The 26,744-nt window shown below is 44.2% G+C and overlaps 1 protein-coding gene across 3 annotated transcripts; it reads left to right on the forward strand.

The window, feature by feature from the left end:
• Positions 1–376: 376 nt before the first annotated feature.
• nup93 (nucleoporin 93) lies at positions 377–23,938 on the forward strand. 3 transcript variants are annotated; one of them, XM_040024945.1, is made up of 22 exons: positions 377–525; positions 1,367–1,549; positions 2,472–2,589; positions 13,490–13,552; positions 14,988–15,116; positions 15,802–15,876; positions 16,740–16,832; positions 16,943–17,082; positions 17,178–17,310; positions 17,829–17,986; positions 18,078–18,243; positions 18,384–18,477; positions 20,803–20,994; positions 21,078–21,204; positions 21,289–21,361; positions 21,799–21,843; positions 22,284–22,400; positions 22,482–22,600; positions 22,677–22,794; positions 22,880–22,963; positions 23,069–23,197; positions 23,598–23,938. In XM_040024945.1, the coding sequence occupies exons 2-22, from the start codon at positions 1,371–1,373 to the stop codon at positions 23,706–23,708; spliced, it is 2,463 nt and encodes an 820-aa protein (XP_039880879.1). In that variant the 5' UTR covers positions 377–525; positions 1,367–1,370; the 3' UTR covers positions 23,709–23,938. The 3 variants fall into 3 exon arrangements, with proteins under 3 accessions (XP_039880879.1, XP_039880880.1, XP_039880881.1); XM_040024946.1 differs by having other exon boundaries at positions 1,370–1,549; XM_040024947.1 differs by lacking the exons at positions 377–525; positions 1,367–1,549; positions 2,472–2,589 and adding an exon at positions 8,888–9,331.
• The last annotated feature ends 2,806 nt before the right edge of the window (positions 23,939–26,744 follow it).

Below are 26,744 nucleotides of genomic sequence, written 5' to 3' on the forward strand. Positions count from 1 at the left end.
TCCTACACAAATTCTATCACATTCATGCAAGCAGCTTGGGGTTAGTATCTTGCCCAAGGATATTTTTCACACAGGCTAAAGCAACCTTCCAAATTAGTAGGTGACCTGCTCTACCTCCTGAGCCACAAGTAAGCATTACAGTAACAAAACAAGCATTTTAATACTGAAACTTTTGACAAAGAATACTTCTAAAAGCGACTACAGCTTTTCATATTGTACACGTTTCTGCCTATATTTAGAAGAGTTATCCTACTACTTAGTGTTATAATAATAATAATAATAATAATAATAATAATAAATTATGACAGTAGGTGACGATATGCTTCATTAATATTTGAAACTAGAGAAGAAGAAGAACTTCCGGGAGGGATGCGGGATTGTCCAATCACGATCGACTCCAGAAGTGCCGGTCGGGGCAAATAATGTACTTGCGTGCTGAAGAAACGGAGTAACAGAAGATAACTGTAAATACATTCAGGCGTGGAGTATAAACAGGACCGTATTTTCTCCCACCTCACACAACAGGTATGAAGTGTAGTTGCTTCCAGCCGCGTCATCAAAATGAACTTTTTGAGTTAACGCAACACTGAGCATATGTAAGAATAATAGCAGCTTAGCATGCTAGCTAACGTTGCACAGTGTAATTCATTCTGACTTGTAGCTACATGTTAGCATGCTAACGAAGCTTAGCCAAAAGGACAGCACTACAATAAAATAAAATGAATTCAAACATGTTTTTATCGTGATTCACATCACGCCACTTCACAGCAGCCGGATTAAGTTTCATTTGAAACTGTACATTTTTGTTGCTGTTCCTAAAGCGAGTTTATAGCAACTAAGCTAACACCACAGCGCTCCATGCGCGCGCTCCAGGTGTTGCTGTCAACTGTCCGAAAGCTCACAGCTGTATGTCCTTATATACATGGGTGTTTATGTTATTCACAGTTTGTATGTTATCGACTAGGCCTAGTCCTAAACGTGTTTTGTTGTTGTTGTTGTGGCAGTTCTCAGCTATATTACGTCTGAAACGTTTACGTGATCACTTTACGTTTACTTCTGAATTTGTGTAAATCTCCATCCACGCAGTTGAGGAATTGCAGTACATTTTAACCCAGTCCCTTCTTCTAAGGATTGAAAGTGAACAACAAAAAATACATACAAAACCTTTAGTCGGTGAGGTACAATGTTGATTAGGTTTCTAAAATAACAGCAACATATTTATGCAAAATTGTCCAGGCCAATTATACCTTTTTCCCCCCCAAAAGGATGTGAGCACCCTAAAATTATAGCTCCCTAAACCACTGTACACTATTCATCTCACCTCTGATGATGTTACATGTAAATATCTTCATTTGTTTCTCTATAGCAGCATGGATACAGAGGGATTTGGGGAGCTCCTGCAGCAGGCAGAGCAGCTGGCTGCTGAGACCGAAGCAGTGTCTGAACTTCCTCATGTCGAAAGGAACCTTCAGGAGATCCAGCAGGCGGGGGAGAGGCTTCGATCCCGCACCCTGACCCGCACCTCCCAAGATGCTGCAGACGTAAAAGCGTAAGAAATATAAGATAGAACTTTATTATTTTTCCTGAGGGAAATTCTTGTGGTTTCTGTTATTGCACAGTGCTATAAGAGTGGAAACAAAAACACTTAGTAGTCACAGAGTAAACCAGCAAACAACAAAATAAAGCTGAACTATAAAATAACAAGATACAACCAAGAACAGTATGAAATATGAACATCAGTATGTGCAGATAGGCAGAAAATGTCCCACTGTTAATCATAATATTACTGCTACTGGCAAAAATGGTAATTGATAACAAATGAATGGTTATCTATGTGTACAAAGTTGTATAAATAAAGTAATTAGATCCCAATACCAGTAAAGAAAGGGACGGGCTATTAGGGAACTAAATTGGTGGTAAACAGTCACACAAGGCATCAGGTCTAATTTTTAAAGATCAACATGAAAAAAAGAGCCTGGGAAGAGTTCCTTTTTATATATAGTGGTAAGATTCCTACTAATAATAATACACGTTTCACAATAACAGACTCCTGTATATCTGACAGGTGTGATTTAGTATAACCTACTGCAATATATTCTCATGTAAATAAAATGTAAAGTATAAAATCATTTTTCATTTGTTTCCCATTAATCTCTATGATAGACACACTCATTTCTAAACTATACGTTTGGTTTTAAAGATTTAAAGAAGATATTCCTTAATCAATGAGCTTGAGTGATATTTAAAGGATTTAATGTATTAATTTTAAAACTGCATTGATATTAGATTGAAATTCTCTCTGTGATGTATGTGATGACACCTGATCTGATGTGTAACAGTTCACATCAGTGGTACAGTGTAAAGATGGTTTCTGTAACGGTGGTAAAGCGTTCTGCGACCTCTAGTGGTCACGTGGAGCAACTACAGTTATTTGTCAGTCAGTTCTTCATCACCTTTCTGTTTCACCTCAGGTCCATCCTCCTTGGTTCCAGAGGTTTAGACATCTTCCACATTTCTCAGAGGCTAGAAAGTCTCAGCGCTGCCACCACGTTTGAGCCCCTGGAGCCAGTCAAAGACACGGACATACAGGTAGGGCTGCTCAATTAATCGAATTTTAATCTCGATTACGATCTGGGCTTTCAACGATCATTAAAAATGACTGAGCCGATTATTAGCCCCTCCCTCGTGCTTTACTCTCGCGCTGCTCCGTGTGGCAAATCGAGCGCACCTCTCTGCATTTCGAACATGTGTCACAACAATTAAGAGCAGCGGTCTCCAACCTTTTTTGAGCCACGGACCGGTTTATGCCCGACAATATTTTCACGGACCGGCCTTTAAGGTGTCGCGGATAAATACAACAAAATAAAACTAGTACCGGTACCGAAAAAAAGAGGATTTATTCATAACACACGTGAAAAGACCCAGGAAAACCGAGTTAACGATAAAAACGATAACAAAATAACGCTGAAAACCGATAAAAACCCTGAAAACTATACATTTCACACCTGAGCCTCAACTCTCGCGGCCCGGTACCAAACGACTCGCGGCCCGGTACCGGTCCGAGGCCCGGGGGTTGGGGACCGCTGATTAAGAGGACCTGAGGGAAGCTCGGAAAGCTGAGCAGAAGTTATTTGGAGAGGAGAGTGACTGCTGTTGGTTGAAAAGAGAGGTAAAAAACTTCAGTGGTGTGGAAACATTATGGGTTCAGTCAGACGTGGATCAAGTAGACACAGTGTGTAAACTCTGCTACGGTGTCGTAGCTGCACCACAGAGCAACACTGCAAAGTTCACTAAACATAGATGTTTACATTTTTCATTTATTTCTTATACTGCAAACATTTGCACTGTTATCAGTATTTGCACTATTTTATATTATTTTTTGACAATCTTTAAAGTCATTATTCAACACATTGTTATTGTTAAATAAATATCATCAAATAATCGAGATCTCAATTTCAGTGAAAATTATCGTGATTATCATTTTTGCCATAATCGAGCAGCCCTACATACAGGTACCATAAACTAGCTGCTAGCTAGCTGCTAATGCAGTGTTTTTAACCTAAATGAACTGGTTCACTAGAGGAAGACTCGCTTACTACTGAGAGCACTGAGAGGTATTTTGTGGAGTGAAATAAGAAATATTCCATTGACAGATGGTAAGAAACTAGTACCTAGTCTTTTAATAAGCATGTGCATATTTCACTGCATTTAGAAGTGAGGATTAAATTTGTTTTGTGGCTAAGGTCTGAAAGTAATTAACTGTAGATAATAAGTCTGCATTTTGTCCCCACTGACAAGATAAGCCTGATAAAAACTGAGCAAGTGTGAAGTTTGTTAGTTAAAGGCTGAAAATGTTGAAATTTATAACTGGAGGCTGAACAGAACAAAGATTTAAGAGATAACAGAAATAAGTACACAAAGCCAACGAGTTAATTATTCCAGTGGAAAATTGGGTTTGCTGTGTGACCCACAGGCTCTGTTTTTGTGGACAGTCAAGAAAAATGACTTTCATGGAAAATCTCATTGGTTTCAAGGTCACATTGTGCTGTTTATTCTCTTTAACTTTGAGTTTTGTTCATATTTTCTTTCTGCACATTCATTAGACTGTACTTTACTATATGATGACATGTATCATCAGTCACACTAAACTACATCTGTGGAGTTGCACTGAATTAAAAAAGCTTTCACCCATGTAAAAGCAGTGCATGTCACATAATGTATAGATGTGGCTCTGGAGGTTGTGCTGTGACTGAGTGCGTGTACACGATTGTAGAGCTGAACAGAATTAATAGCATTTGTGACGGATACATGGTTGGCATGTTGTCGCATTTAGTCAGGCGTGAGGAGGTAGTTGTGTTATGTGTGTGAAACTGTCTTGTAGTTTGGCAGATTTGAGCGTGAAGACGTCTGATGGATTGCCAGAGGCCATGCTGCTCTAGTAGAAGTTGGTTAGATCTGAAGATTATGCAAGTTACGGAGAAACTGTGATGCAGGGAGGTAGAACAAAGTGAGCTTATCGTGCGCTTCTGTCCTTTGTTTTAGGCTGGAGGCTCAAAGCTGCGTTTGCTCCTGTGGTACACGTGAATCTTGAACTGTTTTGACGGTATTGGAGACAGAAGGTTTAAATGTAAAACAAAGGTTCTGTTAGAAGTCTGAAAGTGCAATATCAAAGTTGCCCAGTATTCTTTTAATGTTGAGTACCAGACTTTTCTGCTCCCTGAGTGCTCTCTCCATCCCTTATTCCCACCCTGCTTAATCCTCCTGTATTGGTTACTTATTTCTCTCCACTGTATCTGTTCTCTCCATCAGGTTTCCACATACATGTGCCACCGCTCTATCACCCTCCTTTCTTATCTCTATGTTTTTTTTTCTTCCACTGTTGCAGTCCAGCCTCTTCTCTGTTTCATTGAAATCTTCTTTATTCTTATTGGTCGGCCAGATGTATCCTGGCCAGGGTGGGTTTCACTCACTGACTGGAAAAGCACTTAGCTTCTGGCAGTGTGAGGGTGAACACACACACACACGAGCACTCTGCCTCCCTGCGATTGCTCTTCTGGGTCTAGAAGATGACATTGCATTACGTTTTATTTCAGGAGAAATTTTCCACTGCTGTTTCAGACAAACAGCTGCTCAGTTTAAACAGCCACATTACAGGAATTGGTCAGATAAATGGAAAGTCAGCTGAGATAGTAGTGTTGTATTGGCATTTACCTAATGGGCCCTGCGCTGAGCATATTCAGTATAAATAATTATGATCAAAAATGGAAAATTAATGGAGTGCACTGTACAGTTTTTCATATGATACTGATGCTGCTGTGAGTATCTGCTGATGCCAAGTAGTTATCTGATACCAGTGTTAAACTAATAAGCTGTATTCCTCCTCTGGAGCTCTGCTGCTGAGGCATTGTGAGGTAAACCCAGAACAGCAGAGAATTGAAAAGATCGGCTCCGTAGATCAGCTTGTTGAGTCAGGATTGGACTCCAGATGTCAGATTGTTGGATGCATAGACTGCACACAGTAGTCTTTCATATATATGTGTAATCTATAAGCACAATATAGGATGATTTCTGGACAGCCAGGCTAACTGCATAATGGAGCTTAAACAAAGTCTTCACCATCTTCATTAAGCCTCTGTTTAGTGGCGCAGTGAGCCTTTGCCAAAAATAGTTGTTTACTTTGGTCTTAAATCGTAACGTTGTGATGCTCGACTCTACCGCCCCCCAAACTAAAGGTAAATCTAGTCTTTAGCAGCATCAAAAAGATTTATGTTTTAGCCTTTTTAGTTGCTTTACAGCAGTTTAAGCTAATCTAGCCAGACCAAGGTGAGTAGTCATTTAGAAAGCTGTCTGCTCCCCCATGGGAAATTCTCTTTTAATGAAGATCATAACGTCACATACACACAGTTTGAATTTAATTGCAAATTGTGACTAATTGTGAACCTAATTTAACTGGGCGTGTTTGGCTCCATGACAGTGTGCCAAAAAGTGAAGCAGAATTTCAGCCAGAATAAGAAAACAACGAAGAAATGTAGTTTAAATTTGAACCATTGAAAAGAGAAACTGAGCTCAGCTTTTTTTTCCCCTCCATTTAACTGATGGCAGTCTCAGCCACTTTATATCATCAAGTATACACAAAGGAGCAGAGAGGTTATTTGATCATGATGACGATGATAATGAAGAAGGCATCACCAAGAAGCTGTTTGATGCACTTTGTTGAACAGCTGAAAGCAAACAGCCTTTCCAGAGTATTCTTAACACACAGACTCTACATTTGACCTGCAATTTACGCTCAAATGCACTGATGTAGTCGCTCAAATCTTAGTTACTTTTGAAAGAAAGGTGGAAATAAATGGTTTATTCTATAATTACACAGCTGGTGCAGTAACAGGAGTATTCTTATTAAATATTTAATAAAACTCTGAAAGACTGCAGTAGTTTATATTTGCAGTACTTACAACATGTTTTCTCGTCACTGTTACAGTGACAAGAACACTTTCTTTAGGGCCGCGTTCGCTCTTCAGTCATCATCGTTGGAGACTCAAGCCTGTTGTGTGTAAATGCTAACATATGCGTTTGTCATCACTTTCAGGACCTCTGTCACGTTCTCGCGCTGCTCAGTTCAATCTCACACCCAAATGTTCTTCTTTAAGATCAAACACACATTTCAGCACCACCTGTGTTTGTACGTGATGGAGTTACACAAATGGAAGCATCCCCAAAATCAGTGCACATTTTTCTGTTATTTTTTAATTAGCTTTGATTAATTAGGAGTGAAGTTTAGCTTTAGTTTACTGTTACTAAAACTTTGATCTTGTTGCTTCCTTTCCTGTCACGATACACTTTATATTAGACTTTTTCTTTGTCACAGTCTCACAGCAGACTATTTGCAGAAGTTATTGTTCGTACAGATGCATTCCTGTAACCACACAAAGGATGTAGCCTGTCTATATTTAACTAACACCCCAGATATTATCGCTGCACATGGACAGAGTCTCCGTTTTTACAATCACATATTGTTGTGTTTCATCTGCAGTCTGTCAATGATTTTATTCATCAGCCAACTTTTCATCATCAGTTTAACTTTCAATTTAAATCTACGCTTTACATTTTCCCGTTACCGTTGCTGACTCACACATGCATGTGCACCCATGGCAACCCTGAAATCAAAGAATGTATCCAAATGTAACCAAGGACCTCTAAGGTGTGCCTCGTGCATCATCCATCTGTGCATCCTCGCTCCTCAACCAACCCGACCTCAGTGCGTCAGATTGTGTTTAATTTGGTTTAAGGGGTGCGAGGCAGTAGAGGCTGCAGTTCTCCAGGATAGACGGGACACAAAGGAAATGGAAAATGTGCTGTGTTTTTATGAGTGTGTGTGTGTAAATGTGTGTGTTTGCGCATGAGTGAGCTGGTACATGCCTCTGCGGCTCACACACACGTGCATGTAGAGGGCAGTGGTGTGTGAATGATGCGCCTGTATATATGCTGAAGCGCTCCTATAGGTTGTGGCCGTATAGCTCGTCTTAGATTTTGGGCTTCGTGGACGTCGGCGCTGCTAGCAGGGATTAGCATGTTTTTAGATTGCACATACTATGGACAACTTCATATTTAGTAAGATTATGTGGTTGGTTAGATGAGGCTGAGTCTGTTCCAAACGTGAATATATTTACATCTCATGTTTAGGGTCTTTATCAGAGTGCAGTCTGCTTACATGTTTTTGTTTCCTGTGTTCCCATCAGTGCTTACAAAGGATTAACAGGAAAGGATTCAAAATCAAAGCAAAGCAGAGAAAGAGAAGAGATCACATGAAAAGAGCAGAAAAATGAAACTGTAGAAGTGGAAGGCAGAGAGCAGAGCGGGTAGAAAAATGGCGACCGGCTTCAATATTTTTCCGTCTCCCTGTCCTTGTCTCACTTTTCACTGTTCCATCTTTCTCTGCCAATGCTCTCTTTCTCCTTTTTCGTACATCGCACTCTTTCTACGTGTTTCTCTGCTTTCATTTTTTCCCTTTCTCTCTTAAATTGCATATTTTCACATTTTTCTGCTTTTTATCCTTCTCCCATTTACATCCTTTCTCTTCCTCTCCTGTTCTTCTGCCCTCCCCAGCCCTTAAACACACACATATCCCTCAGCAGTGATGGCATGCGTTCAGCGGACGCAGTTGGCTAAGCCCAGAGCATCTGCTGAGATACACGAACGCTCCTGACATAGCTTCACAGGATGTGTGTGTCTCTCGTGCACAAGCTTCGTGTGCTGAGATTGCATGCCTGTGTGTCAGGCGCTATCGATCGCTGCTGTATACGGTGTCTGAACCGTGCATTTATGAATGAATGTGTAGCATAGATTTGTCTGCACGTGGTTGCGTGCATCCCTGTCTGCTTGCCTGCACACATGAATCCAGTCGTGTGTGTGTGTGTGTGTGTGCGTGTGTGTGTGTGTGCGTGCGTGTGTGTGTGAGAGAGAGACTATGTGCACAAAACTTCAGGAAGTGCATGGATTAACATGCCTGAAGCTGTTTGTGTGTGCACGTGTGCACTATAATAGACAGACTGCATATAGGAATACCCCCCACGCACCCACCAACCCATCCCCTTTCTCCCCATGTGCCTCCCAAACCCTTCATTAACTAAACATGACCCTTAAGAGCATGATTAGCCTCATTTCGAGACAGGATGTCGGAAGCCATCAACCGAGGGGGAAAAAATCCATTACTATAATTGCATTGAGCTGAAGGAGGGAGGAGAGAAGGAGGGAAGAAAAGAAGGATGCATAGATGGATAAAAAAAGAAGAAAATGAGTGGGACTGAGGGAGGGCCGTCAGAGATGCTAGGACGAAGTGAGAGATGGAGAGAGAGACAGAGGATGGAGAATGGCTGTTTGGGGGGGGTGTCAGCTGATGGCAGGAACTGATATTCTATATGAATCCATAGTTCTTTCTCGCGGGTTCCCCCTGTGTCTGAACGCTCAGTTGGTACAGCCCTCCGACAATAAAACAACCTCCAGCGAGTCTTGATGTGGCACTTTCACTCGATTCTCCGGCTCACGCACCAGAGTCACTGGCCTGCTTTGAACGGGGAAAAGGCTGCGAGCGGACCGCCATGCCGGCTCGACGGGGCACAGGGAACACGCCCCAGCATGGCGGCCGCTGCTGCTGCCCTGGCACAGTGACACGGTGGGATGGAGAGGCGAAGAGACGATGCAAATGTCCTGGGCTGTCAGAGCCCACGTACCTAGGCTCAGACAAAGAACTGAAAACCAGTTTTTTACTTTTCCTTGTCTCATCCTGCTCTCTCGTCTGTCTGCCAGACAGGCAGAAAGGCTCTCCTCATGAGTGAGTATTGCATATACATACATGGATACATGTACTCAGTCACTGATGGGTATGTGCTTTGTGCGTCTTACTTTTTGTCATGTCTTCTCTGCTGTGCTACAGTGTGTGCGGACATACATGATGATGGAGATGATTGAGTCATTTGTGAATGTGAGGCACTCTGATCATTTATACTTACATGTTATAAATGTATGTTATTCATTTTCTTTATTTCTATTTCACCACACAGGAAGTGAAAGAGTGAAAGGGTGGGGTTTCTCTCTCTCTCTCTCACACACACACACACACACACACACACACACACACACACACACACACACACACACACACACACACACACACAGGCAGTGGTCGGTTCATTCTGTCATGGTAAATGTTTTTGCTTTGGTTCATAATGACTTCCACAGTGAGGCTTTTCCCCGTCAGCTCGTTGAACGTGCCCTTCTGTAACCTCTAGATTCCTGGAAATCACACGTTTCTGCGTCGACTCGGTATCTTAATATTCTTCGTATAGTGTCATAAGCATGAAGCTGGCTCAAAAGGGTGAAAATTCAGATGTTCTGATTTGAATGAGTATAAAATAAGATTACCTTTATGCGTAGATGGCGTGACTGTCATTAGCAGTGGAGACGGGGGCCTGTATGCCAGCACAGAGATTTAGCATGCGTACAAGTTTGAAGAGAAACCTTTTTAAATATCACATTTATACTGTATGCTAAAATTTAGTCATGTTTCATTTTGGCGAATAGAAAATAATATTTTTAGAGTCAAATGTGCACCGATCTTTCACATTATCTCCATACTGTCGATGAATTTGGAGACAAAGAATGGAACTTGGATCATTTGTATTTATATTTGAAGGCCGACTTGTCCTCGCCTTTACCTTCCTTCCCACCCCCATCAGTATTTCCTGATTTATCAACCATGATCAAATAATTTTCGGTGGCAGTGCTCCTCTTCCTGTAGAAGCTTCTGGGCTGTCTGGCCAGCAGGCTGTGGGTGTTCACAGCAGGTTGCAGATCTCTGAGGATACACAATACAGGGGTGGGGCAAAAGAAACGTGCATCTTTGATACGCCGATACCCCAGTGCTCAGTGCATCATCGAGTGTGATAAGCACATTTATTAAAATGTGTTTTTTCATCTTTCTTACTTCTAAACGTTTCAGCGTTGCTTTTTTAAATGCGTTTCTCTATTTCATGGTTATTTTTACCGTTTGGGAACAAATACGAGGAGGAATTAAAACATTGGCAGCGATTAGTCAGCGCGAAATGCCGGTGTCTGGGTCTGAACAACGTGCCAGGTGTAGTGCTGATCAAAATTATAAAGAGGTTATATGCGACAGTGATGCTGTGCCTGCCTGCGATGAAGCTTCAAACATTTTAAGAAGCAGTTACGTGAAACTGGCCACCCCCTGTGGTGAAGAGGGAAACAGTGTATCCAGTTACCAGCAGTCCTTTTTATCAGATATCTAACTGCTGTAATATTCATATTTGATTTAGTGATTTATCAACCAAAGCCAAAAAGACAGAAATCATTTGCATGTCAGATAAATGGGATTGTTGGCCTCAGCTTTTGGCTAACTCATCAATTTACACTTGGCACAAAAAGTAACGTATAGGCAAGTGGTTGGCAGCACTGATAATGACATCAGTCACAAATGTTTGCCACCTGTTGAAGGAAAAATGACGAGGCAGTTCCCCCTCGGTGCCCAATGTACCGCCGTAGTTTTAGATGCTTTAAGCCCCGCCCCCTGCCTGTTTCTGTAAGGATCGTCGGTCTCATCGCCTTTTCTCCAATTTACAAGAACACTTGGAGTCATCGCAATCAGCCTCTGATCTGTGAACGTTTCATTCTGTTCTCTTCATTTTTCCAGTGCAGCTCTCCTGCGAGTGTTGACCTGAGCTCTTCTTTGGTTTGAGTGGTTAAATATAGACCTATTGTCAGCCTCTCCTGGGAAAGTGAGACGGGGAAAAAACGAGAGAGGGACAGAGCAGGAAAAGGGAAGCTAAGGGTAGCAGGGATGAGCTGCTGCTATAAACGGGCTACGTTGGAGTCGCTTCTTTTCTTTCTTAATTACCAGAGTAATGGTGTTCACTAAGTTTACCTTTAACTCGGCTGTCAGCCGTGCAAACACCAGTTTTTCAAGTCTTTAATTTGCAGTGGATAATCTGTCATAGATAATTAGATTTTCACACAGTAATACGAGGAAGTAAATGATGTCTTTCTCTGTCACTTTACACTGACCTGAATGAATGCTGTGGCTTAAACTCAGTGACGCGGTACTGACCCGTTTTAGAGGAGACGCGATCCATTACGGTTTAACACGACAACGTCTCTAAAAGTCAACTGCAGCACAAAACCAGATTAGCCACTGGTTATTTTCCACGTAAACTCAAACACCGACAGCGACTGCAGCAGGAAACGTTTCTGTCCTATTTTCTGACCGACCTCTGCATAGACTTTTTTTGGATCTTGACATCATCTTTTGTGACGGGAACTCTTCTTCTGCAGCTTTGAAGATGTCACAATATAAGTAGTTTCAGCTGTTTCCAAGATGGAAAATATGCTAGTTATAAAGATGTTGTTTGACAGACTGTAGAGTGCCTGAAGCGAAATAAAACCCAAAAGATATCAATACTGCTCCACATGTACTGTCAGATGTTTAGTGTTTGCAAGCCCAGAAATAATTAACATGGAGAAATACAAATACTGATAATCAGTTACTGACATGTCTGTGATGGCAGGTTGTGCTATTCATAGTCAAATTTAGCGTTCTGCACATTTTCATCATGCATTAGCTAAGCTGTAACTTACTCTTGAAGACATTTTCCTAATGTTTAGACCCAAAGAGCCAACAGAGTTGAAATACACTGTCATAAATCTACGGAGCTAAATAGTGAAAATGAATATTTCAATGTTTTCAAATTTCTTGCTTTATCTAAGAGTGCATCTACATGGATTTATAGTAGCACGTTCTGTTGGTGCGTGTAGGTGTTTGCCTGTGCTACACGGAGAGGCTTATACAACCCACGCAGACATGTTTTGCGGACAGGCCGCAAATCACACACAGGTTCAACTCTGATTGGTTGAAAAGTGAGGTCGTACATAAACGGGAGAAGTGTGAAAAAGCGTAAAGAAAATATTTTCAACCATCGGCATGAAAAGCGAACATTTCTCTGCTCTTTCTGTTATAACTTCTCTCGTGTCTGCGCGGGTTGCGTGGGACACTGCCCCCTGGTGACGGTAAACGGCAGCAGCACGTAGACGTCAGTCTGCTAAACTGTCGGTGGGCTCGTCGCAGAACCAACGCCACACCGTGAAAAAGCCAAAAGAGATAAAGTTCTGTGTGCGTGTCCAAGAAGGCTGCAGTATTACAGGAAGTACAACTATACGATTATATAGGGCTCATTTTTTCTTTATAATAAACCTACTGAACATTTTATGTGTCTGTTTTTATTCTCACTGGTAAAAAGGCTCACCCACAGAGTGGTCAGCAAAAAGCAGCACGTAAAATCCAATAATCACTTTCTTTGACTGATCCAGTTAGGATCGGTAACCTGTGGTAAGCCTGCTGTACCTTAGTTGCGAGTTACTTGATGGTATTTTGTTATTGACAGTCCTTCAGAAAGGTGTTCATGCAAATTGCCCATTTAGCGTCAGGCAGAGGTGATGTGTGTGAGCTTGTAAAAGGAAGAGGTAGAAATTGGACTGAGCTAAGCATTTGGACATAGACGCACATGAGAGGACAGGAGCGAATTCAGCTTCTTAAGAGCTGAATAAACCGTCCTTGGCTTTGGAAACTAGCTGTCTCTGATCAACTGCTTGCTTTTGGGGGTTTGAGGCTGAATTATCCTGCTTGCTTCAGATTTAAAGTCAGACAATGTCACCAGTAAATGATTATTCTGTTATCTGACAAAGGGAACAACCTTCCTCCAGTCTAAGAAGCTATTATGGCAGGGCTGCACGACTTGCAGTTATATAAACCTAAAAAAGCAGAATAACTCAAGGTTAGCGGCAGTACTTACCTGCACATGATAGAAGTGCACCTTTGCATTGACAAACGTGTTAATGTAAGCCAAAGCCAACAGGAACATGATGCACAGTGTGTTCATCACCGTGACTCCTCTTCTCCCCACATCTGTCTGTGTGTCCGCAGGGCTTCCTGAAGAACGAGAGGGACAACGCCCTCCTGTCCGCCATCGAGGAGTCTCGCCGCAGGGTCGGTATCTGTCCAGAGTCTCGTGGCCTCGCAGTCTTTAGTCCTGCAGTGTAGGAAACTAATTCACAGGCACTGTTAGAGTAACGCAGGCCTGCAGGGCCGAGTGCGATTATACTTTTTATTCTTTAGATGATTAAAAAAGAAGATGACATAATTAGTCCCAACAGTCACAGACACCGTGTGTGTTTGTTTGTCATATACCGAGGTTTACAAAAGCATTCGTTTCACTGTCTCGTAGCATCAGCACATCACAATACCGAACACTTAAAAACGACATTTTTAGTCATTTCTGCTCGCTGTGATCTAAAAGTCCTTCTGGTGTGAACCTTTGGGGAATGGTTCTGAAATGGCTTCCCTGATGTGCAGAGCTAATAGGCCCCGCGTTTAATTAGCTGCCGTTCCCATTATCTGTCTCCGCTCCCCGAGAGAGGAAAGGGACTTATGTGCAAGGGTGGGGAAAAACAAATGCACTGAAGATTAAAAAGAACGCGGGTGTTAGATGTTCCTGCAGATTTTTATCTCGTAGCTTTAGTTTTGACATCAACATGAAAAGCAGGGCAGGCAGGCATGTTACAGTAACCACTGGAGCTGCTGCATGCTGTGTGTTTCTAAAACAAAAAAGGTATTTGGGCAGGAAAAAGCCCCGATAACAGAACGTAATACATGTATAACATGAAACTCCGAAACTGCTTTTTTAAATTGTTAAATTACTGCGATGTGTTGCTGACCAGGAACGTTTATACTTACGATTTAAATACAATTTTAATATCTTTTTAGACTTAATGCCGTTTTTAAATTGTTTAAAGCTTTGACCAAGTTAACCCAGTAAATGGTGGCTTTAGTCTAGATTTGCATCTCCCTAAGCTGGAGATTCAATTATCTCGAGTTCCCATTATCTCACTTTGAAGTCTCTGTGGAGGGTTAAAATAGACGCCACCGAGTCCTGGTGGACTCGCCTTCACAGGGGTCTGCTGTTAAATCCAGTTTAGTGTGTGCGATGTTCGTCTTACCTCGTGGATGTGGATTAACGTACTTGTACTACAAGGACAAATTATTTTGCTCGTTTCTAGCGCTTCTTATTTTTTGTATGATGGAGCTCAGTGCAGACCCCTCCGCTCATCCTGCCTGGCAAATGCATTATTTTAGCTCCTTCAGCTTTAAGGTCATCTTGACTTTAAGCCAACTTATTTGTGATTTGCTACCACTCACAAACGGGAAGGTTTGAGTACCTGGTGCTTGGGGCAGAGATGACCATGTTAAGGACAATCCCCTGTTTAGCATCTGTAACACAGCTTGATCCCAGTGAACTGTGTTTTTCCCACAAAAGCACTGAGATCTCAAACCAGCAGCACCAAAACGATATTAGAGGTTAAACTGTCTCAGTCTGCACGCTCGAATATGACTGGAGGCTTGCTTCCCATCGCCGTTTGTTCAGACGTTCCTGCTGGCTGAAGAGTACCATCGGGAGTCGATGCTGGTTCAGTGGGAGCAGGTGAAGCAGAGAGTGCTGCACACGCTGCTGGGAGCAGGAGAAGACGCTCTGGACTTCAGTCAAGACGTGGAGGTACGGGACAGAGAGCCGTATAGGTGCTCATGGTGGCACCTGCACATTGTAAATGAATTTTGCAGCAGCGAGTCGGTCCATGTTTGTGTCATTTTTAATGCGTTCATGAATCTGTTATTTGTAGTTATGAACAATAAATTCAGAGGTTGTGTCTCAGTTAACGTGCAGGTGTGTCAACAACACGGTGGATTTATTAATCGTGACCTCGTTTGAGTATGAAGGAAACATTGCTGTGTGGAGATCAGAACTGTCAAGTGCCGCATCGTTGCCGCTTTATTAGGTCTTACAGATAGCATCATTTTTGTAACACAGTTAAACTTCTTGGACTGAATATGTCTGCTTCAAAGAGCATGTCAGGGCTGTGACGCCACACACTACCTGTCTACCTGCTCAACTAAAACAAACAAGCTAGCGTTTTCATCTCAGACTCAGAAACACTATTTTTATCATCACCCTGAGCAGGAAACAAAAACAAGACTTTGATCTTATTGTGTGGGATTGTGTCCCAGCGTGTGTCGAGCAGGCGGGCAGTAATCAGTCGGGACAGGACGTCCTCCTGTCTCAGACTCTCAACATGCAAAGTAATGAGCAGCAAAAGTTCTCCTGTTTAGACACAAACGTTTCAGCAGCACGCGACTGATCTGCTTCTGTCTTTGCTTACCACCTGACCTGCGGTCCATTACAGCCCAGCTTTGTGAGTGAGGTGACCGCTCCAGGAAGAAGTGCGCTGGACAGCGTGGAGGTGGCCTACGGACGCCAGGTGAGTCCCCGATAGTCTAATTGTTTTGGTGTGAAAATTTCGTGTAAATGCACACAGCACATCAACATTCCTGTTTTATGCAAATTACCTTTCAGTGCATTCATATTGTGGCATTTTTCACAGCAGGTTATTGTTACTGAAGCATTTTTATATCAGGTTAACGCTGCAAAATCTGAATGCAAATGTTACTATAAGGGAAATACATTTTTAGTGGCACTAAAGTGTGTTGTGCTAATGCCTAATAATGCCTGTTATTTATTGCTTTTTCTTATGTAATAAATGCATAGAAGAAGAATAAACGTGTATTGATTACATACTGGGATCTAATGAAGGGGAAAAGGAGGACATCAGCAGAGTGTGTTTTAATACAAACAGCGCCGCAGAGCTTGGTAGCAATAATAATAATAATAATCATCTCTAGCTGTGTTCTGTTAAAGACATGAAGCTGTCGGCCGATCGTTTGGTTGAAACGGGGTTACAGCAAAGCCTGGAAGCTGCAGATCAAACATATGGATTAATTGTTCTGCAGAGGGGGCGCGTGTCCCCGCCCCAGCGCTCCACCCAGCATCATCCAGGATGACCTTCTGTCGCTTCCACTCGCTGCACCACATTTTATTACTTCGACCATGTGTCGACACATTGCGTGCGGCGTCGTTTGTCTGATTTTCGTGATCCTCTTTGACGACCTCGTCAACATTTTGATACTTTTCGTGCTGTTTTTTATTGTGAACCATTTCACTCGATGGTCGTAAAAAAAGGTTCATTTTTAACCGGAGGCTAAGTTTATATGAAAGTTTTGACATTTCCTTATAAAACGAGCATTTAACAGTTTGTGGACCTGCCTCCGTTTTGTTCTCCGTCAGATCTACATTTTCAATGAGAAGATAGTGAACGGTCACATTCAGCCTAATCTGGGAGATTTATGTGCTTCAGTAGCAGAAAGCCTGGACGACAAGGTAGGAACGCTGATCTCTCACTGATGTATCAGCCTGAAGTTACTTGTTACTGACAGATGTAACAGATTACTCGGTATGAACGCACCTTTCTTTCTCTCTCGTTCCTCCAGAACGTGTCAGAGTTGTGGCTGATGGTGAAGCAGATGACAGACGTGTTGTTGGTTCCAGCCAAAGACACTCTGAAGAGTCGCACTAGTGTTGAAATGCAAATGGCCTTTGTGCGCCAGGCACTTGCTTTCCTTGAGAACAGGTAGCCGGTCCTGTTTTTGTGGACACATGCATGGATCTACAGTTTGCTGAAATTAAGCTAGAATGAACCATAAATATGAATTCTGTCTTTCCCAGTTATAAAAACTACACCATGGTGACTGTCTTTGGGAACCTCCATCAGGCCCAACTAGGAGGGGTGCCTGGAACATACCAACTAGTGCGCAGCTTCCTCAACATCAAGCTACCAGGGCCTCTGCCTGGCATGCAGGTACCACACGTGTATACACTGTTTAAATGTTTGGCTAATAAAGAAAGCCTGCAACACGCAGCTTTATTTAACTTTCCTACAGGCCTCATCACTTTTGTAAAAATTGCATTGGATTGCATTTTTATTATTTCCACTCCAGTCGTTACCTGAATAACCTTTACCACACTCATTTGCTTTCCTCACTGTTGCAGTAATACTGTCTGTGCAGGGTGACCCAGGCTTGGTGCATGAGTACCTAATCAGAATAATCTGATGGGCTGATCAGAAATGTCACTTATATTTAAGAGTTTATCTTTTCTTTGGCATTCATGCAGTTGGTCATGCACACCTGTGCTCTAAAAGCCAGCGACTGATAGGTGCAAACGGTTTAATCTCCCACCGTTGCTTCACTGATTCTCGATGAGTCTGTGTGGCTGACAGGTCACATCTGCAGTGCGAAGCTCCGACCGTCTGAAGAATTAAGCAGCGGCTGCAAAATAAATAAATAATACGACCACTCTGTTCAATTTGCACAACAGGACGGCGAGATAGAAGGCCACCCGGTGTGGGCTGTGATCTACTACTGCCTGCGCTGTGGCGACCTGCATGCAGCCATGCAGGTGGTGAACAGAATGCAACATCAGCTGGGAGATTTCAAGACCTGGTTTCAGGAGTACATGAACAGTCCTGACAGACGGTGAGCTCCGCTCAGCTTCTGCACACAGAGAAGTCCTGAAGGTCAAACCGGTCTTATCGCGCTTCCCGTTTTATCTGGTTTTCCTCTTTAGACTTTCCCCGACTTCAGAGAACAAGCTTCGCTTGCACTACCGCAGAGTGCTGAGAAACTGTGCCGATCCATACAAGAGAGCTGTCTACTGCATGATTGGGAAATGTGACATCAATGACAACCACGGCGAGATAGCAGACAAGACTGAGGACTACCTCTGGCTTAAGGTACCGTTCCCCTGGTTTGCTGTTTTTGGGTTAAAGGCACGATTTCCTGATCCTGGTCGGTTAGAGATCATCGTCCCAGTTTGATATCTCGGGGCTGTGCTGCTCCCTTGCGTAATGTGCGTCGCGTTGTGTCCCCACAGCTGAACCAGGTGTGTTTCGATGATGACGGCAGCAGCTCTCCTCAGGACAGACTCACCCTGCCACAGCTACAGAAACAGCTGCTGGAAGACTATGGTAGGGGACTGAAATTCTCCTTCAGCTCTCGAAATAACTACAAATATATGAACTTGAGTTTCCTGAGAATTGCGGTGCATCACATTGCCTCTCCACCTTCCTCTTTTTCCATTATCTCTTTGCCCGAGCACAGAGGAACAAGCACAGGCTTGCACGGCCGAGCTGTTTGCACCTCCCGGGATGCAGATTTTATTTGGGTTACTGTTTGCTCTTTGCCTCTCGTGCTGTTGTGAGACTGCATCTATGTTTGTGCGGACACGTAGAACGCAGGGTGACGGCATGCATACGGACGACCGGTCCCTCGTAAGGAGCGAGTCGTCTGAGAAACAAAATCTTATGTTAAATTTGAGGGACTACATCTACGTGTAACTACATCAAAATGAGTTTCCTTGAGTGCTGGTTTGGTTTAAGCCGTTAAAATGTTCAAACAGACGTATTAGCGATGGTGCGAGCACCTCCGTGCACAGAGTCGAGGTGCACAACCTGTAATGTGTGTGTGCTGGTGACGAATCGCAGCACGCTTCAGGATTTGCTTCATCAGGTGATTATTGTTGTCAGCGTCTCGTTGTGTTCTTATATGATGTCAGATTCACCATTTTTAAAACATCATATAGATGTTAAATGCTAAATATGTGAAGTTTTCATCAGTAACATCAGTGATCGTTAAAGAGAAGTGATTCATTTTCCTGTGTAACTAATCGCTCGATGAATATTTCAACTGTTTCCTGCACATGAATATTCTCGCTTCTCTTTGCTGTACCAACAGCTCGAAGTACTACCCTCCCCATAAGCCTCAGCAGCTGTTGCCATGGACGACGAGCCAAGTGTGACTCAGAGCTTCGTCATAGTCGGCAGGAACAAAAGTTCACGAGTCTGTTTGTGAATTGATTTCTTTTCTGTAACCTGGAAATGTGGAAATAGCAGCAGTCGTTCATCTTTGTGCTCATGATGATGAGACTTTCCTGCTTTGGAAGCGCTACAGCTACCTGCATCACATTAACCAACACCTACCGCCACATCTCCACAGGCTTCATCAAACACCGTCAGCAAAGCTCCTCAGCTTAAAGCAGGGAGATGAAAATGGGTCAAACGCCGTTAAGAGTGCCCGAAACAAACTGGGCCGAGTTTATGTCTCACCATAATTAATATTACAGCGAGAGACTCGGGGCACATTTTGGGGCATTCGTGGTGTTGAGCACGGAGCTGCACACCAGAAAGCTGAGAGCAGCCTTAAAGAGAGCTGTGGGTCAGCCGCTCACGCCTGTGAACAGGCACCAGCAGACACGCTTTGATTCTTCATCCAGAATCGATTTAAAGTAAGACTTCAACATGTCCGGGACACAAGTGCAAGGGCGCGAGGAGGCCTCCCCTCCCACAGACGGACAAAAGCACAGCTTTCTCCCTTGGGTGTTGCCTTCTCCAGGCTGATCCTGCTCTGTTCAGATAAGACTCGGAGCTCTCTCTTACTCTCCCTCTCTCTGTCCATCTCCCATTTTCCCGCCCTCGCTGCTCGGTGGGAAGCACAGCCCGGAGCCTCGTTCTGTTTTCTCTCTCTCTGCCGCTCGCCTCCCTCGGTTGTCTGGCACAGCGTTCCTCGTTGTCCTCCATCTTGCTTCACAGCAGGACACGAAGCCCAAAACCCGTCTTCATTTCTCTCACACGCTGCCGGTGCCGGGCTCGTCTGCTTTCCTGCAGCCCCGTCCTCTATTATCGCCGTCCCACTGATTTTTGTCCTTTCACATTCTTTGCTGTGCATTTCTTCTTTCTCTTTTCTTGTTTGCAGCGCCCTCCCCCTCTCCCCCCTCTCACACCCACACTCCTATCTCTCCCCCTTTGTCCTTTTTATTCCCTTCATCTCCCCCTCTCTCTCCTCCTCTCTCCCTCGCTCTCCCGTTTTGAACTAAAACGCTGGGAGTCTGCGATAAGGCTGTAAAATGGCTGACATGGTCCACCCTGCTCTCCTCCTCAAACTTTCAGCCAACAAGAGGATTAGGAATTATAATTAAAAAGTAAACTTGATGACTAAGTACCTGCACTCAAAAAAACGTCTTTAAATTTCTCCTCCCATGTTTAAAAAAGCCGGACGTGGCCATGTGCACAGCTCTGTGAAGCGCAGAGTTTCTCTCTGTGAGACGGTGAAACACCCACACAGGTGACTTCCATCCATCTCCGCAGAGTGATCGGAAACGCTCGTTTACTATGTTCATGTGGATGATAAACCGGTGTGAGCAGCGCGACCCGTTTCCTCCTGAACTTGTTTGCAGGTTTTGGTCACAGACACTTGATTTTCCCACCTTCCGTCTTTATTCCGCCTCTTCTCTGCAGGCGAGTCCCATTTTTCTGCGAGCCAGCAGCCCTTCCTGTATTTCCAGGTGTTGTTCCTGACGGCTCAGTTTGAGGCGGCGGTGGCTTTCCTGTTTCGAGTCGAGCGACTCAGGAGTCACGCCGTGCACGTGGCGTTGGTCCTGTATGAGCTACGGCTGCTGCTGAAGTCCACCGGTCAAAGCGCTCAGCTACGTGAGTATCACCTTTATTTTGTAGGGTAATGCACATGCATATTCTATTTCCTGTCGATCTCACTGATCACATCCTCCCCGCAGTGAGCCAGGAGCCCGGTGACCCTCCCATGGTGCGTCGGCTCAACTTTATCCGCCTGCTCATGCTCTACACTCGCAAGTTTGAGTCCACGGATCCACGAGAAGCGCTGCAGTATTTCTACTTCCTGCGGTAAACACATTTTCTCGCCCTGCACCACACACACGATATGTTGTACAGCTCCAAGTTTAAATTCATGTTTCTTCTTTTTTGCAGCAATGAAAAAGACAACCAGGGCGAGAACATGTTCATGCGCTGTGTCAGCGAACTTGTTATTGAGAGTCGAGAGGTGGGCGGCCCGTCTTACTCTGTGGTCGAACGTTAGCACAGTTAGCACAGAAGCTTTGCACTGGTGACAGATGAGCTGATGTTGAACATCTTAGAAGAGCAGAGCTGGTTCACTGTGCTTCTCGCGGGGCAGATGAGACCTGCATGATTCCCGGTGTTGTCCTCGTTAAACAGGAATGGCTCTGAAACAGCTCATCTGTTTAAAAAATACTTAAAGAATATGAAAAATAGGTATATGCTAAAGCAACGTTTGACAAATGTTTGTAATAAAAACAGATGTGAGGAGCATGGAGTGAATTTTAGATTCAGAACAATGTGTTGCTCTGTCTGGTTTTAATAACAGATCTCTCCTGGAAAACAAGTTTACATGTGAACTTTGACGATGTTGGATTCATGTATTTATTGTCATGTGGTGATTTTTACTTTGTCCTCTCTTAGTTCGACATGCTTTTGGGCAGATTGGAGAAGGACGGCAGTAGGAAGGTAGGACGATGGACACGTCTGCGATGTCTCGGCTCACTGTCATCTCGTCGATGGTTATTTCTATAACCTGCCTCCCTCACCTACTGTCTGCCCATGTCTTCCTTGTCTTGCTTTGAATTTGTCTTCCCTGTCCCTGGGGGGGGGTCCTTTGGCACGTGTCCCGCATGTCTCAACACGCCCCGTTCAGCAGCACTCGGTTCTGCTGTCACGGGTCGTCCCACTCACGACTGACGATGTTAAATGCGTCACGGCGCATCATTAGACGTGCAGCTTCTGTATTAACAGCTTACTTAAAAATATGCGTCGACTTATTTTGATGGACAGTCAGACTTTAAGGACGGGTTTTGTTTGAGTAACACAATAGAACAGAAGGCACATTGTTACTGTCAGGACTGCACCGCTCTCAGCCTCACGCCCGTCTCCCATCCTCTCCTGTCTAGCCCGGAGTCATAGATAAGTTTGCTGGGGACACCAGAGCTATCATCAGTAAAGTGGCTCTGGAGGCCGAGAACAAAGGTCTGTTTGAGGAGGCGGTCAAACTGTACGAGCTGGCCAAGGTGAGCAGACCGTGCACTGCGCAGTATCTCTGCAGAGCTGTCGCTTTGGGATTCGTTCACTTTACGTGTGTCTCTGCGTAGAACTCAGACAAGGTGCTGGAGCTGATGAATCGGCTCCTGAGTCCCGTCATCGCCCAGGTCAGCGCCCCTCAGTCCAACAAGGAGAGGCTAAAAAACACCGCCGTGGCCATCGCCGAGAGGTAAGGACACGGACACGCCGTGCGCTGGTCAAAATCTACACACGCACCTCCGTAACCTTTTATTTTCCCTCTGCAGGTATCGCTCTCAGGGCGTAGCAGGAGACAAGTCGGTCGACAGTACCTTCTACCTGCTCTTAGACCTGATGACGTTCTTCGACGAGTACCACGCGGGGCACGTCGACAGAGCGTATGATGTGAGTGCAACTCTGAAAATGAACAAACAGACATGAAGGGAGACGCACGCGGCCTCGTCACATTAACGCTGCCTCTCTCTGTCAGGTGATGGAGCGCTTAAAGCTTCTTCCGCTCAGTCAGGACAGCGTGGAGGAGAGAGTGGCGGCTTTCAGGAACTTCAGCGATGAGGTGTCGACTCGGTTCTGGACACCAGACACAAAACCGATACTCGGTCTTTATATGGACTCCACTTCTCTGCTTTCTCTTTATTTAAATGTCGTTTTGTTCCTCCAGGTGCGTCACAACCTGTCTGAGGTGCTGTTGGCCACCATGAACATCCTCTACACGCAGTACAAACGCCTGAAGGGGGCGCCAGCCGGCACACCGGGACGGCCACAGAGGACTATGGAGGACAGAGACACGGTGAGGAAATGAGCACAGCGCTAAAGACGTGTGTTTATAGGTAGATCTGAACCTAACGCATTCTGTTTTTATACAAAGATCCATTTACTTTAAATATTTGAGCTAATACGAGCACATTTAGTGGTAAACTGAATATATTCATGTGACATTTTTGGCAGAGTTTCTCGTTCGTCCCTTGTCAGTACGTCTCCGTCGCTCCTCTGGATTCTACCTTTTCACTTCTACTTACATCAGACATAGAAAGCCTGGTGACCCAGAAGCTTGCTGACTGCAGCTGGTGTCTACAGAAGGATTTTAGGTTGTGTCGAGCCGGCTAGTGCGACGAGAGCTCGCTTGTTGTTAAATAAATATTCTGTCTCACTGATGCGTTATGTTAACACGCCATCTCTTCTCTGAACAGCAACTGCGCGGTCAGGCCAGAGCCTTGATCACCTTCGCTGGCATGATTCCCTATAACATGGCCGGGGACACCAACGCGAGACTGGTGCAGATGGAGTTACTGATGAACTGAGACGCACACACACACACACGATGAGCAGAAACCTCTGGGCTTTTGAAGACCGGCTCATTCACACGCTCACCTGTCATCTTGTTGTGTAAAAGCCGCGGCGTTCATCGCCATGTTGAGCCATACGTTGGTTTTTTTGCTCATCTGAAATCCTGTCAGTCTGTTTTTGTTATTTCCATTGTTTTGTTTCATATTTGTATCTGTGATGATTTAGAATAAAAAGTTTGCTTTTCGTTCGTCTTTTTTATTTTGAAACATTTTATGTTTCGTTACATTTTCTTCCTTTTTTCCTCATTTTGCTTCATTTTATTTCAGTGCTACTGTCAAAGTTGTGACAATATTATGATATGTGTTTAATACGGGAGCCGTTACACGCAGGCTTGAGCACATTAGTCATCACGCACCTATATTAACTTGCACAAAGGAAATACTGGAGAACACATCCTGAGAGTGAACTCGTCTAAAACAGAAGGTGCAAACACTTTTGTTTTTTACCCAACAGACTCGAAATGCTCCATGTCGCCCCTGAGGGAATAAATCAGGTGAAATCTAATTCAATCGTCTCCCTGGGAAACAAAACAAGACCGTTCCTCTCAGCCTTACGCAGTCCCGAGTGTCGCAGGCCATAGCCGTGCCGTTTCCACAGGCTGTGGAGCGTCCTGTCCCCTGGCAGATGGTTGGCTTAAGCTCAGCTATCGGACTTGGGGGGGATATTTCTGTTTCCATCAGAGGGGAAATCAGTGGAACAAAAGGAGACATTTTACCGCACGCTGCAGAACGAGTGCGTCCTCGTGATGCTCGTTCCTTGTGCGTATTTTCAAAGGAGGTAGTCTCAAAATATTTTATTAGTAAAGAAACCAAAAACTAATCTTTAACTAAAAATGTGGACGTTGTTTAATTTTGTGATACGTTTGTATGCAAAGTTCCTTCAAATCTTTTGTAAGGGCTTCTGTGGTATGCGCACCGTAATCGCCCGGCCGTGCTCCGGCCATGCTCCGGCCGTGCTCCGGCCAGCATTTAGAACAGCATCTTAACCACTCCTGCCTTTATAAGCTACCTGAACTCAGACCGAGCCCCTCCTGGAGCCCCTGTCGAACATTCAGCAGCACAACCAGACATCGCTTGAGGTTTGCTAGAAAAACTGGCCCTCCATCTCCTCTGTTTGTGGCCCACACTCTGTGTCCTTCAGTCTGGCCTGAGAGAACACAGATGGAGGCTCATTCTGTCTCTGCTGCTCCACATAACTGTGCAGACGAGTCGGAATCACTCGTGGTCACAAACACAGCTGAGCTGAACGGTAAAGGAGGTCCACGCTGTTGTGCTCGAGCGTCTTTTTGTCTCGCCTTTGCATTTGTTGTTTTATCGCCTCCTTATGTTTTTCCTGCTTACGTCGTCAGGGCCGCGTTAGACTGTATTGGGCGGTGCAGTCTCTCAGGAAAATGCTCGTGCGTGTTTTTTAAGAGCTCCGTCACCCGAAGATCTGCCTCTCAGGTGTGTGTGCCGCAGCTGGTGTTGTGAATCAGGCCGATGACACACACCTCTTATAAGCCGGCTATTTCACAACACCAGGGTGGCCCTGCACCGCTGCCGACGAGACGAGGACCCGCTTCAGCCAGACGGAGCAGAGCTGGGAGAGCTCAGTCTTCAGTCCTACAACGATCATTTGTGTACTTTGAAAAGGGAAAATGATGATCGTGGTTTTGTCAGTTAAATCTGCCGAGATCATTTTTTCTTTCTTTCTTTTTCAGTTATTTTAGTCAAATTCACTCTGATATCAGGTACATCTGCTTGATGAAATCTTCCATAAACTCACCGCGTTGAGCTGTAAAGCATAAGATTCCCTCTTTGGTCCATTAATAAAGTCCAGTATGTTTCTGTTCTCTTTGACTGAGATTATAGTGACACAGTGGATTGTATTACCTACAGCTAGAGGGGAAGCATCAAAGCACAGAACAGATCATTTCAAATGTAGCAGAATGATTCTTTTTCTGCTTGCAAAGACAACAGCACACATGGCTACATTGTAAATCTAAAGCTAATTACCAACAGTGTAAAAAGAGGACATCTTTGTACTGTAACAGTATTTCATCTTAAACCAAAATGTGACGTGTGCCGAGCCATTATTTATCGGTAATTTAAAAATCTTTGGCCTCTGCTCTTTGCTGGATTTCAGCCGATTTTTCCTCAGAGGTTTTGTAACATCATGTCACATCTACTCAAATTTGCAAAACTGAAGATTGGAATAATAAAATGAAGTGTACAGCTCTGAACAACCAGAGACAAAGAACCTGCTCCTCGGTCCTGTTCGTGTCTCTGCAGCAGAGAAGGGAGGCCTGGCCAGTGATGCCTGAGAGTATGGACCCCAGCCTCGGGGTGTGACGAGTTGGAACAGAAGGAAATGCACTGACCCACTTATGGCTTCCCTGGAGACACAGATATTTCCAACCACAGGCCCATCACGCAGGAGCCCCACTGTTTTGACCTGCTGACACTAAACCTTCTGTACCCGCAGTGGTCCAAATATGGAATCAAAGTGGTTTTAGTGATTTTCCAGTGTCCAGATGCATCTGGCTCAAAGTCTTTACTTTAGTGGAGAGCCGAACTTTAAGTCACCTGAGTGACTGCGGCGTTTTTAGTCATACTGTAAACCAGACCTTCCCAAAGTGTGGGGCCCGCCCCCTAGCGGCGGGGGGGATCAAAACAAGCAGGAGATGAAGCGTCGCTGAATATGTTTCCAAACCAACTTCATTCTAAGCCAAAGACTAGAAAATATGGTGAAGCAGATCTGCCCTTTGGCTTCACCAACATTTTCAAAAATGTATTGACAGCAATGTTGAATATTATTACACAGGAAAAAAACAAGTACACGTAAAATAATCACAGGGTGACGCCTCTGCCTTTGTAAATGGAGGGACAGTAACTGCGTGTAAACCTGCAGACAGTCAGATTAACAGTATTTTGTCTCTATCGGCCATTCTGCAATTCATCTCATGTAAACAATAACGTGGCCACAGCGTGACGTGAATAAAGGCACATACC

Source organism: Simochromis diagramma, unplaced genomic scaffold, assembly GCF_900408965.1.
Source record: "Simochromis diagramma unplaced genomic scaffold, fSimDia1.1 OVJJ01000293.1, whole genome shotgun sequence".
In the NCBI taxonomy this organism is placed as follows: domain Eukaryota; kingdom Metazoa; phylum Chordata; class Actinopteri; order Cichliformes; family Cichlidae; genus Simochromis; species Simochromis diagramma.